Below are 13,532 nucleotides of genomic sequence, written 5' to 3'. Positions count from 1 at the left end.
TCAGTATAAATTTATAATCCATGAACTAGTTAAATAGTAATGAATAAAAGCAATACACTGTACATATTTCAAACTTCTTAAAACAATACTTTAGGCAAAATCTCTGGGTTAGATTGGTTTCCTAATTTACACTATTTTATAAAGACAGAATCATTGGCTGTACATGAATCTCTTTACTTTTCCCAGTTCTCTGTGTTTAGAGATAAATTTTTGGTCTTATGCTACCTGAAAGGAGGGACCCCACAATTCACATGGTATCAGCTTCCTGAACTCAAGCAGAATGCCTAGGAAGAATTATATGGCCGTCACAGACAGGCCTTCATAATGTGATTTAATTTAAGTGGCATCAACATTACACTAGCACTATCTACCAACATTAGTTATATATTTTTAAAAAAAATTTGAGAAGCAATTACAAACAGCAAAAATAAACATTATTTTAAAAAGAGAAGCAAGATTAGTTTGAATATATGTCATTTAAAATGTAAATTTTCTTTGCCAATAAATTATTTAAATTCCCTTGTTAAAATGGGGATACTTCAGATTGCGTGTTACAAAATGGGTAAGAGGGGGCATGCCCAGACTGTCTGGACTAGCCTTACCTGACTGTATGAACTTGTAGATAAACGAAGAAGATCTCTAATCATATCCTGATGTACCTTTTTGTATTCACAACCCTCAACAGTTAGTGTTCGTAGCTACAAAAAAAAAAACAAAACAAAACAGTGTAAATCAAATCTCAAAGTTTTTTACTAAAAGTTCATTTAATTATGAAGTAACACCAATAATTAAATATTTATTTGAAAAACTGTCATTTAAAAAAGTCACTGTGGGGAGTTCCCTGGTGGCTAGTGGTTAGGATTCCGGGCTTTCACTGCTGTGGCCTGGGTTTAATCCCTGGTTGGGGAACTGAGATCCCGCAAGCTGTGCAGCACGGCAGGACAAAAAAAAAGGCATCATGATTTTAAAAAGCTATTTACCTCATGCTGCAACATTACTCTGTCAATCAATAGTGCTCTGATGTGTTGCTTTTTCCCATGGAGCTGAAAAACAGTAGCAAACACTTCAACATTTTCCCTAAATGACTTCAACAATGGTTCCCCTGAATCCCTTAACAAAAAATTAGTTCAAAGAAGGTACAGGATGGGATGGTGGGTACTGAAGGTATTTCATTTATTCTAAAATCATCAGACTTTTATTCAGTCAAATACTAAAAATACAAAAACAGCCCACTAAGAAAATTGCTTTACTCTATTAAATTTATAAACAGCCTTTCTGGGTAGTTGTGTATGTTTACTACAGAATATAACATTTTTTATTTTTGTAAAAATTATCTTTTAAGCTCTCCCCCACCCCCAATGTTCTATCCAGTCACTAAAGGCAGATGTCTGGAACTCAGACTGTTCCTCTTTCCCACCTGTATCTCATTAGTCATCAAGTCCCCACAATTCCATCTTCTTTTAAAAACACCTTATCTCCACCCCAATGCCAGTGACTGGATTCAGGCTGTGCTTTCCCATCTGAACTATTATAATAGTTTAACTAAAGCCTCCCGGCTTCCAGTCTCAATCGCTTACTGCTTATTGTTCACAGCGATGGCAGAGCTTTTCAAAATTCACCAAATTGAATAATGATCTTTCCAACATTTACATCAGATCTACTTAAGAACTTCTAATGACTCACCCGTTGCTGAATGTAAAACTGAAGCATTTTCTTGGGCAAAACTAGAAATGACCTAGTTTACCTCCTGCCACTCTTCCCTACAAACACTGTTTGCTAAAGCATGCCATGTTTGTACATCTCCCTGCCCTGGCACATGCCATTCCCTTTGTCTAAAATATGTAGCACCCTGTGCCTAAACAATGAACTCATATAACCTTTTCAGACTCAATTTCAACAAAAGTCTCCTATAGAAGAACACTGCTATGAACATCAAATGGCTGACTTAAGTATACTTTCTTCCAGGCTCCCAGGGAAGCTTGTATTGACTTCTCTTGGAGACCAAATATAACATAAGATTACATAAAATGCAATGCTTTAAAGTCATGCCTGTGGACAATTCCTATTTTTACTCCTTCAGTTTCTTACATGGTAAGAAAGCTGTTGCCAAGTTATCAGACTTGAAATTGCCATTGAGAGTCCAGAGACTACCATGGAAATCGACAGAAGAGTTTGTCTCAGGGAAGTACATTTTTCTAGGATCCTTTTGATTATACCATCATATAATATTTGAAAATCTACTATTTTTACTTATAGGGAACTTCCTCTGTATGCCAAATAATTGCTAAATCAGGTGGTTATATCAATATTATACACCTTTAAAAAAAATTCAGCTTTAGGTGAAAATACTGACCCGATTTTCCATTGATTTCTTTACTAGGTTAAAGCTTTTCCAACGAGAGTCAAATTCATGCTTGTGAGATCCTTGGAATTGCAAAAGGTCTCCAGTAATCTGCATCAAAGAATTGCAAATTTTATATTTATGAGTCGTCAAGTCAAACCCAGTCATATTAACAATTATGCAACTGTTAAGTGACAACTGTACCTTTATGATAAGAAACAAGGACTTGGTATCATCTTCTGAATTATTAAGTATGTGGTCTATAATAGGAGGAAAAGAATTTTGGTTAAAATATTTTAAATTACTATAGGACTCCTGATATACTGGTTAAGGAAGGAGAGCAAAAAACAAACGAACCAAAAAAAACCACTGCCTGGTATTCTCACCATTTAGATTTTTAAAATGGTTAAGTAAAAGCACACATGCTATAAAATAAAATTTCTAAATATTTATTAATAAACATAAATTAAATACATATTTGTACTTACTAAGAAGTTTCCTTATGACCCTAGCAATTGTTTCTCGGTGGTTCTCTCTGGATAGATCTATTTTTAAAAAAATGAGAGAAAGCATTTTACACACTGAATGCTGACCAGAGCTTTGAAGTTTATATCAACAGTTATATCAAGAAGAGATAACGTATCCAGGAAAAAAACAAATGGGTCTGTATATGGGAAAAGAATCTAAAAAAGAGTGGAGATATATTTATATGTATAACAGATTCACTTTGCTGTACACCTGAAACTAACACAACATTGTAAATCAACTATACCCCCAATAAAAACTAAAACAAAATAAACAAACAAAAAAAAAAAAAAAACAAAGAAAAACCAAATGGGTCTGTCTTTATCATAGTTGGTTAGTAGCTTGGCATGATACAGAATAACTTTTAAAACCTTCACATTTATAAGAACCTGCTTACAAAACTTTATTAGGCAGGCAAGGAGGAGGGAGATAAAACTATCTCTGCCAATATTTCAAAGGCTCTATCCTCTAATTAGAGGCCATAAATGCATAGGATTCTCTAATTAGTTGTGGTGACCCAAATCAAACAAACAAACAAACTACACCTAATTAATGTATGCAATGAACTCTGATGTTAATCCAGCAATAAAGAAGTGTGCTAAATTTCTATTAATGTTAGATTCAGAACATTAAATTAACACAAAATGTTTTACATAAGTATTTATATAAAATTTAACTCACTGTGATAGAAAGATACTATAAAGATAGTTAGAATAGGTAAGGGTTTACATCAAGTATAATACAACAGTTCTATAACAATTCTAACCATAAATGAGCATTACAATATATGAAAAGTCTGCCTTTGCACATAGAAAGCATCTATCTTTTACTGGCTATTCTTTATATAATAATTACACACTTTCTCCAGAAAAAGCAAAGATAATATTAAGTAATTAATATTCATTCTACATATAAAAAAGAGACTAGAAAAACTGTTAACTACAAAATTATCCCATTTTAACCCTTGTGCAGTGAGTGATGAAAACAGTCCATACAGATTTACTCAGATTAGGATTCACATACCATATTCAAGTCCAGTATACAACTTTGTCTCTTCCAAGGACACCATACTTGGTACCCTGTATAAAAACAAGAATGCTTGTATTTATTAATAATACCAATAAGGAGGCTTAAAGGGAAAAGTGTCATTGCTAGAATGTTTAAATGATGATCTTTAACAAACACAGATCTCTCATCTTCAGTACTTCAATTCTTTACTCTAGCTTTCTGAAGATTAATGCTCTATCTGTTTCAGTAAGGACAGTGTTATTCATCTTTAAAAAAATGTTAATTAAATGTAATGACTTTAGGGGGGGGAAATTCACTGCCCAAATGAACATAACACTGATATTCAATACTCAAATGTAAAAGCTTAAATCTGATGTTAAACATTTATACAAGGAAAAGTCAGCTTTACAATGTTATAATAAAGGTTAAAACTAGACACCAAAAAATCACCATCAAATTTTACTGTAGAATATACAGTATTCTTTAGATAATCTTTAGATAATCATTACCCCTCTTAAAACCAGCTAAACTGATCTCTCCTGACATCTGCAGTAAAATGCCACTACTTTTGAAGATGTTCAGATGTAAAAAAACTACATTAAAAGTCATTTTTTAGGTATGTATGGACAGATTCTGCTGGGGAATAATGAACCTTTATATCTGAAATCTAAATTTTCTTTAATGAAAAATAAGTAGACTTTATTTCAAAATATGAGATTCAATTCAATAACTGTTTACAAACAAAGCAATAATACTTTCTAAGAAAAGGAAGACAGGCACAAATGCCAAGGAAACATGGGGTAAGCGTATCCTATACAAGGCTAATTAGTAATAAATAGAAAATTTATAATTATTGCTCATAATTCACGACCTACACAACACTTGTAATGAAGAAAACACTATTTTGAAATCAACATACCCCTCCCCCGTACTGTATTTTTTTAAGTTGAATTAATTAAGTTATTTCTACCCTAATATTTGGTTTTTATGAATTCTGGAATTTATCTAAATGGGTAATAACATTAAGATGACTAAAATGCCAATTATTTAACTATGTTCCTTGCCATAATGTGGATGGCAACGGTACTGTCCCAAGTTTCAAAACCAAGCCTACAGAATATAAACAAAGAATGGTAATATTTCATAATATAAAATGCTAATTTGCTTTTCAGAGAATTTCAAGAATTTCAAATTCAGATTCTTCTTAAAATCTGGTTTTCATTCCATAAAGTTTCAACTTTCGGCAACAGCTTGCAAACTTGAACATTCTGTAAAATTATGTATGATTGAAAAATATATATGTATCCAGAGTCCAGTCATTAAAAAATAAAATCAGATTCTTTCACAATGAATTTCAAGGGAAGTCCAACATCTTTACTGAAATTAGATTTGACCACGAAAGAGAAAAAAGGCTGTGCTCACATAGTAACAAGCGTTAGGCGAAAGACTGTTACCCACCCCCCTCCGCCTTCCCTGGTAAAGCATGGGGAAGTACTTGGCCACAAGCTATCACATGAGAGTACATGTCCCCTCACTGCTGCTATAAACATAAGTTGTTTCCTAGAGTAGGAATACAACTGTACCTCACCCCGTCCATACCTAGTACCACACAGTACTGAACCAAGCATGCATTTTAATTATTGTCACAAAAATTACTCTTAACAAATGACATTTTAAAAAGCATTCACTGTAGTAAGCTATCCCGAAAATTTTTTTACTATATCAAACAAGCAAACAAAAGGCTATCAGTTGGGAATTTGAAATGTTTTTCTTATACGCCTTTCTGACTTTAATAACACCAATCACACTATAACTACATTTAATAGCAAGTCTCATCTAAGAACCGTGATGCTAATTCTAAAAATCCATGTGTCACTCTGAATTGTTTCCCTATCAGAAAAGTTGATGAAGTACTATCACTTATTACTATTATTTAGAAACATATCAACCTGTGTGGGCTTTTAAAATATTAAGTAATAGATTTAAATTAAAATGGCTTAGGCTTTTACTTTTAAAACCTGAACTAAAACACATCTTACACATCTCAAGAGTATAGAAGGCATCTGTTTAGACATACAGTTCAGCTTTACTTTATTTGTTCTTATCCATCTCAAGTTTCTCTTATGCTTATTTATCTAAGATTCAGCTTTAATTGATCTCTTCTTATCTAACAAATTAATTAAACTCTGATTGTATTGACACCTTTTACACCAAATGCTTCTCATTGAGTATAAATACATATTTATACGTAAATATTTCTTCTGATCTTTAGAAGAATAATTTTCTAAAAGAAATGTCTATCCATTACCCAAGTAAGACTTTATAACTGTATCTCTTTGTGGTCACATCTTAAGTCTACGTGTGCTGGGCTGTACTCTCTGATACTTAAATCTGCTCTTGTAACTTTTAGTTATGTATATAATCTTAGCTGAGTAGACTTAAAGTGCTATCAACAATTATAGATCTGCATTCTGATTAAACACTATAGTAGCAATATATACAATTTAAATAAAATATCATCACTCCCCCACCCCGAGTGAAATTCATTCTACTCATCACTGGTTCATTTTACAAACAGTAATATAAAAATAAAAGTATGACAAATAATTTCAACACAACATATTACAAATAATACCATGTATACAATAATAATCAAGTTAAATCAGGTTCATAGCAACTACATAGGACCACCAAGCCACCTAATTTATAACAAAATGTGTTTAATATCTGTACCACTTTAAAAACAAAACAAAACAAAAAACTTGTACGTTTTCTACATCTATGATATTTGTACCACTAGATGGCAATCTTCTTTAGATTTGATTAGAGTAGAACGATGAAAATAATCACTGGTGGGAAAGAAAGGATGGTGAAAAAGGAAGAAATGACCAGTAACATAAAAACAAAATATACAATACAAATCAAATATGCAAATGAAGGCTAGGTGAACTGTCATGGAACAACTGCAAACAATAATTCTCCCTTTCTGTAAGTGGAAGAACAACCTACCCTGCTCCAAATCCCTCCCCTCCCAAATGAAAACAAACATAAAAGGTATAAAAACCAAGCCACTAACAGATTTTTTTTTCCCTCAAGATAACAAGTGTTTCACAACAGACAACGGGCCTATTTCTGTGTTCTGTTATCCAGTTCAATCCTGGGCATAAACAATAGCTATAAACACAAATTAAAGGCTGGCTCTGACTCTACCATGTGAACAAAAGGTTGCCAAGTAAAGAGAATCTTACATACCGCTAGGTTTAAAATTAACTCGGAGCATAAGAACTATTTCCATGTCTGACACACAAGTTTTTTTAAAAATCAATGAAAACAGTCAGAAGGTGAAATAAGGAGAAAACAGGGTTACTCACCGTGGAGTAGTAACTGTTTCCTTTTCTGTGTGCAGCTCCCCCAGCAGAGCTGGGTAGTTTCCTGGAGGTGCCAAGAGAGGTTAGCTAGCCCTGCCCCTCATCGCATAACAACACATCCTTTCACATATTCATGAAATGGTCTCAACTCTTAGACCTTAAGTATGAATTTTTTTTTTTTTTGAGTGAAAAGTTAGTAAAAGCTGAGCTCCTAAGAATGATTTAACTAAGAATGACTTAACAGATCTATTGGAGGAAAGGGGGCACAAAGTAAAGAAGAAATATTTGAGATGAAAAATGATGACTCCTCTACCTTGAGTAACCCTGTTTTTATAGATGTTAGTTTTTTGCATCCTGTGATAGCTGGTTAGACCTAAAAGATTCTAAAGAAATGGACTGCAAAAGGAGAAATTAATGACCATTTGAGGATTAAAGGCAAGTGTCCAAAATTCCTACATGACCCTGGAAAGACATAATCCAACTTCCACATCTATAAAGGTAGAACTATGAGTATAAATTATAGCACAAATGTTTCCATGAAATCATTAACTAAAGGTTCCAAGAGCAAAATAGAGAGGTTTAAGATTAATTCAGTAACCTTAGTATCTGACAAAACTGTTAAATTTCAAACTGAACTAAACTAAAAAAATTTACTCAATTAAGGGTAAATTAAACCCTCAAGGGACCTTATTTCATCCATCCTTTGAAACAGTAAAATTTAAAATATGTACAAGATACTTAGTAACCCTACGTTGCTAAAGGCCAAAAAGTACAATGTAGATATCATTAGATATATAATTTACTTTATACTTAGGACAATCAACTCATCTCATCTAAGCTTTTTATTTTTTGTCAGTCTCTAATCACATAGCATAGAAAATTGTTTTTCACATGTGGTAGCCATTTCCCTGAACAATGGGATCCCATATACTCTATTAGCAATTAAGATTTCCTTACAGGAAAATTCAGAACTGAAATAAGCTTCTGGTTTTTTACTGCTGCAATTTGACAGAAGACTAATACTACTAATACATGCACAAGGCAAACTTAATAATAAGTGATTCAACAAAAAATAATTAAAGCAGCTAGAATATTTTCCCTAATTGAGATTTATATAAGAAAAATGTACGTTTAAATTTTAAAAAAGAATTGAGCTGCTAGGTGCTTCCAAAAACTGGTCTGGTATTTCAGAAAATGCAAAATGTCCCACAAATACCACAGCCAAACACCACCGGATATCTTAGGCATTACACTAAAGCACTGGTCACCATTATGCGTTTCCTTTTCTCCCCAACTTGGCACATTTTACTCTATCTCCTTTGGAATAACTCATGTCCAAAATAAAAGAGCTATTTTCATCTTCTAGTTTCAAATTGACCTGCTACTGATAATCTCCAAGAATTATGCTACAGATCTTCTTTCTTCAAACTAGGCAGTATGATTCACTATTACAGAACAATGGCACCATCAATTGAAATTATTTGATTAGTTCTTTCAAATCAATTTACACTTAGAAGATTTTAATAATTATTGACCTATATTAGAATAAGCATTTTAGAAATTTAAAAGGCTAACTTTTATTTTACTTTAGTGAAAACTAACTTGCTATCTACAAAAAAAAAGTTATAATGTTATATAAAGTCAATGTAAAAAGTCACACATTGCCAAAATAAATTAAAATTTCAGGTGAAGGTGATACCAGTTAGAAATTGGTTTTTTAAAAAAGGATTCTGTTAAGAACTAATTAAAAGCCCAGGGAAGACTTTACAAACTCTCTCTTTTGACAATTCAAAGGCAAAGGGATGCTCATTCATCTCTAACTGTACTTTGTATAATCATTACACTGACTGGTGTACATAACTATAAAAAATCCTAAAAATGTGTACTGTTCAGTGATTAAAATGATTGAAGTTTTCCTCGTTGTATATTTTATTTCATTATGTACTATTAAATATACAAGAAAATATATTTTATAATTAAAATATATAAACACATTTATATTAAACATAATTTTGTATTACTTCGTTAGGTTTTATTATGTCAAATTTTCATTAAGTGAAAATTCTAAACACAACACTTTTAAATCTAAATCATCTTTCCTTTTCAACTTTTCTGAAAAAAACCTATAAAGGGATATTCGTTTCAATTTTATAGCTTATAATGTATAGTAAAATGGGCTAACAATCTGCTTAATTATCTTTTGTGGCATTAATAAGGTTTTAATAATATGGTATTGTTTTCCTTACTGAAAATGCATTTCATTATATACATATCTAACTGGCTTTATAATAACCAAATATATATGGAACATTTGCCCTAATGTACATTTATTTCAAAGGATAAAGACTTTGCTTCAATGGCTCCATGCTGAAATGAACGTTCAACGGAAACCTCTAAGCCTCCTGAGTGTATCGTAATCATCACTCAATACTAAAATAATCTAATTATATACACAGAAGATAAATGCTTTTGCTCTTAGATAAATTATTGGATTAAAGGACCACACTTCAACACGTTCAAGCAGAACTAAGTTTACTGATATAATCAATTTGTTATGTATGAAATAGCTTTTTGGCATGCCGTAAGAGTTAAGTTCTTACTAATTACATACTGTTAAAGATCATTAGGGAAATCAAAACCATTTCTGTAGGTCTCTCATTTAAAAACACTGTTTAACATCTCTCTTGACAAAAATGAATTTTGGTAAAATTGCTCTTATATCAAACTATAAAACTGATGAACAACAAAAGTTCTTTAAAAGAATTCAGTAAATTCCTAGGCAAACTTAAAACAGATTTCCTTACCTGAAACGACCCTACTTCTCCCTCTTAAATCTAATGAGTAATCTAAAAAGTTCAATGCCTAGAAACAGTTTTTAGATAAGTGAAATAAGTGGGAATTATGAAAATGTATGACCCCAAACAACTGATTATGCAGAATATGGAAAGACAAGCAAGCCACATTTTAAAACCATTCCTTGAAACATTTTAAGATTTTTGTTGCAAAATCAACAAATAATTCTCCCCTTCTGCTTTTCTGAGTGGCAAGGTTTCCTTACTCATTTTTGTGTGATTTTCATTAACTTATTCAGCAATGAGATGTTGGTGTTCAGAGAAAATGATCTAACATGGTATACTGAAACTAGCATCTATGTACTTGATAAGTGAGCTAAAGTTATATACAGCTGATTTCATTTAAACTCAATTTTTTTCAACTTAAATGGTAACACTGACAATGGACTAAATCAAGACATTCATTTGAAATAATAATACTCTGAAAAGCACTTAAAGTTGTAAAAGCAACTTGGTGGATCTCAAAAGTTCAAAATCATAATGAACAACATAGAACAAATTTTTATTAAAAAACACCCCAGGTTTTTTGCTAGAAAATCCTTACCATTGATTGCAGACCAAAAAAAAAGGTGTTTTCCTTTCTTTTTTTAAAGAATTTATCTTAATTAACTCAGTAAACTAACAGATGAACTTAATATCTCTAAGTTGATATTTTAAAACTGATTAGCATTGAAAGTTATTCTATCCTGGTACCATATGAAAAATCTGAATAAAGCCCTAAAATTTATAGATCTAAACTGTGCCTCAGGTGTTTTTGGCCTAACAATGACAAAAAGGTTAAAGTGATACAGAAACAACACCAATAACAAAACCAGTGACTCATTATGTGACTAAGTCTTAAAATATATGCCAAATGGCAAAACAGCAAAATATGTAAAGTAGTTATTTTTACTTACAAGTTAGTAACTGGCTCTCCTTTCAAGGGAGGTAGGAGGTTTCCTGAGCCAATTAAACAGTTGTGTACTATAGTCAGACTCTGTAGAACATCATCTCTAGAAAAAATAAAGAGCATTTTCATATTTGAGAAGACTCCAAATCCCTATTTAAGAAAAAGCCTTGTAGAGTTTAAGGTGAAGTAAAAAACTTTATCAAGTGGGAATATACAAAATTAAGGCATAGAAATGAGGAATGTTTTCAGTTTACCCTCTTAATAGTACAAGGTAATTAAACAGATATTTACTGATAATATTAGACCTGCTTACATTTAAACAGGCTCTAAATAATCACAAGTAACAACAACTGATTGCCCTTTGTGAAGCAATTCTGAATTTAATTCCCTATTTACCCAAAGATCACAACCACTAACAAAAAGGGAAAACAGTATTACAGAAGATTCTCCACTACAGTCTGTTTTTAAAATGCGCTAGCTAGGGACTTCCCTGGAGGTCCAGTGGTTAGGATGCAGCGCTTTCACTGCCAAGGGCCCAGGTTCAATCCCTGGTTGGGGAACTAAGATCCCACAAGCCATGCAGCGTGGCCAAAAAAAAAAAAAGACTAGCTAAACATTTACTCCAAAAAGCAGTTCAGAGTACCACACAGCCAACGTAAGTCAATCATACTTCTTCCTCCTCCAAGCCCATTCCTACTGGATTTGCTTATCAGAATTTCCTGTTATTTGACACATAGTAATTTTCTTACTATGATTTTAGGAACTTTCAAAGATTCAAACTATAAAAGTCTAGTGGTCTCAAGTAATTGTTTCGTGCTAAAGCTCTTTGGGGGAGAAACAATATCTTAGAGATATTTCTCTAAGTAATATTAATATCAATAGTATAAGAATTACTAAAAAGAAACAAGCCAATAAAATCTAAGGCGAATCTAGAAAAACAGGCACTTCCTTACAAAGGGGGCATATTTACACACACTTCCCAAAAGACGCACAAGTGACACTGCTAAATAGAAGGCACTAAAAGCAAACTAGGAAAAAACTCTGAGTTTTTCTATTTAAGATGTTTAAGTATTATGACAAAATTTCTGTTATTAAACTATAAAATGGTTTTATATTATATAGTTTTATATCATAGTAATGTGATTAGAAAACCATTTAAATGTATTAAATGGTTTTCTGATCACATTTATGGCAGACATTCAAAACACACATTGAAAATGAATACATCAGGGACCTCCTTGGTGGCGCAGTGGTTAAGAATCCACCTGCCAGTGCAGGGGAGACGGGTTCGAGCCCTGGTCCAGGAAGATCCCGCATGTCGGGGAGCAACTAAGCTCATGCGCCACAACTACTGAGCCTGCACTCCAGAGCCCGCGAGCCACTACGGAAGCCCGTGTGCCTACAGCCTGTGCTCCGCAACAAGAGAAGCCACCGCAGTGAGAAGCCCGCGCACTCCAACTAGAGAAAGCCCACATTCAGCAATGAAGACCCAACACAGCCAAAAATAAATTAATTTAAAAAAAAAAGAAAATGAATACATCAGATATGCCATCAAGAGAGGGAGAGGCACAAAAAGAATTTTTTAGTCTACAACCATATAACACTAACTGATTATAAAAGAAAACTAACCTAGACATTTCAAGTTCTCCATCCCCACAACGCTGGAGTTTGATGAGCTCAGGCTGAAGAAAAGAGTCCAACAGATAGAAGGCAAAAGCCACTTCTTCAGAAGAAGGAACATGCCACTGGATCCCCAAATTCCACAAGTCCCCTGGTTTACCCCAGTCCTAGAAAATAGCATTTAATTAGCAAGTTGAGAAGTTAGAAGAAAAAAAACAACAACATACAAACGTATTTTAAAAGGCTTAAAAGAAACTGTATAGGTAATCCAAACCTAAGGCAGCAAGTGCACAAAATAAAGGTATGAAGACATCATAGGAGTCTTTCATTATCACTCCTGAAAAGGGTCTCCCTGAAGAGCCACTCAAATATGAGTTTACTATAACAGTAACAATAATTTTATGTAAGGCTATTGCATTCCACCCCCAAATTATATGGAACTATGGAGGTTAAATATGGCATTAAAAAGTCATTTCACATACAAACAGAAAAGAAGAAAACTAGAGCTAGATGAGAGCTACATCATACTTCCCAAGTTTAAAACATTCCAATAATAGTTTTAGTAATCTATGTTAAAAATAAAGAAGTGACACCTTAATACACAACAAGGAAAAAACCCGCACTTTGAATCCCTTAGAAAAATAACCCAATATATCCTGGAATCCTAAATTATTGAAAATGCTTGCCTTGATAGGAAAGTATTCAGAAGGAGGCTTGTCAAAGCCGCCTGGCACACTGCAGTATTCTGTAGGGTAGATAAGTGTAGTAGAACGAAGAAGGTGATGCAAAAGGTTACAAGACAGAGTGTAACCCTGCTTACAGGTTAAATGTAGGGTTCTTTGGAGAATCTTTACAAGGTGCTCCCTATAAGGAAGCAACTTCTTCCCATCCACTCGACTAATCTAAAAAGAAAACAGTTAAAGATATTT

At 32.9% G+C, this 13,532-nt stretch overlaps 1 protein-coding gene across 1 annotated transcript in view; it reads right to left on the bottom strand.

Annotated features, from left to right (window-relative positions):
- The window catches only part of PSME4 (proteasome activator subunit 4), a 101,747-nt gene that overhangs the window by 26,948 nt on the left and 61,267 nt on the right, over positions 1-13,532 (bottom strand). The window contains exons 18-26 of the mRNA XM_065891554.1: positions 13,290-13,505; positions 12,613-12,770; positions 10,991-11,086; positions 3,890-3,945; positions 2,830-2,886; positions 2,546-2,601; positions 2,354-2,452; positions 981-1,043; positions 603-698 (exon numbers count right to left, since the gene is read on the bottom strand). Coding sequence (XP_065747626.1) covers positions 603-698; positions 981-1,043; positions 2,354-2,452; positions 2,546-2,601; positions 2,830-2,886; positions 3,890-3,945; positions 10,991-11,086; positions 12,613-12,770; positions 13,290-13,505 — 897 coding nt within the window. The remainder of the gene's footprint in view (positions 1-602; positions 699-980; positions 1,044-2,353; positions 2,453-2,545; positions 2,602-2,829; positions 2,887-3,889; positions 3,946-10,990; positions 11,087-12,612; positions 12,771-13,289; positions 13,506-13,532) is intronic.

Source organism: Phocoena phocoena, chromosome 14 (assembly GCF_963924675.1).
Source record: "Phocoena phocoena chromosome 14, mPhoPho1.1, whole genome shotgun sequence".
Classification (NCBI taxonomy): Eukaryota; Metazoa; Chordata; class Mammalia; order Artiodactyla; family Phocoenidae; genus Phocoena; species Phocoena phocoena.
Note: the sequence above shows the minus strand (reverse complement) of the source record. Positions and strands in the feature narration are given on the sequence as shown.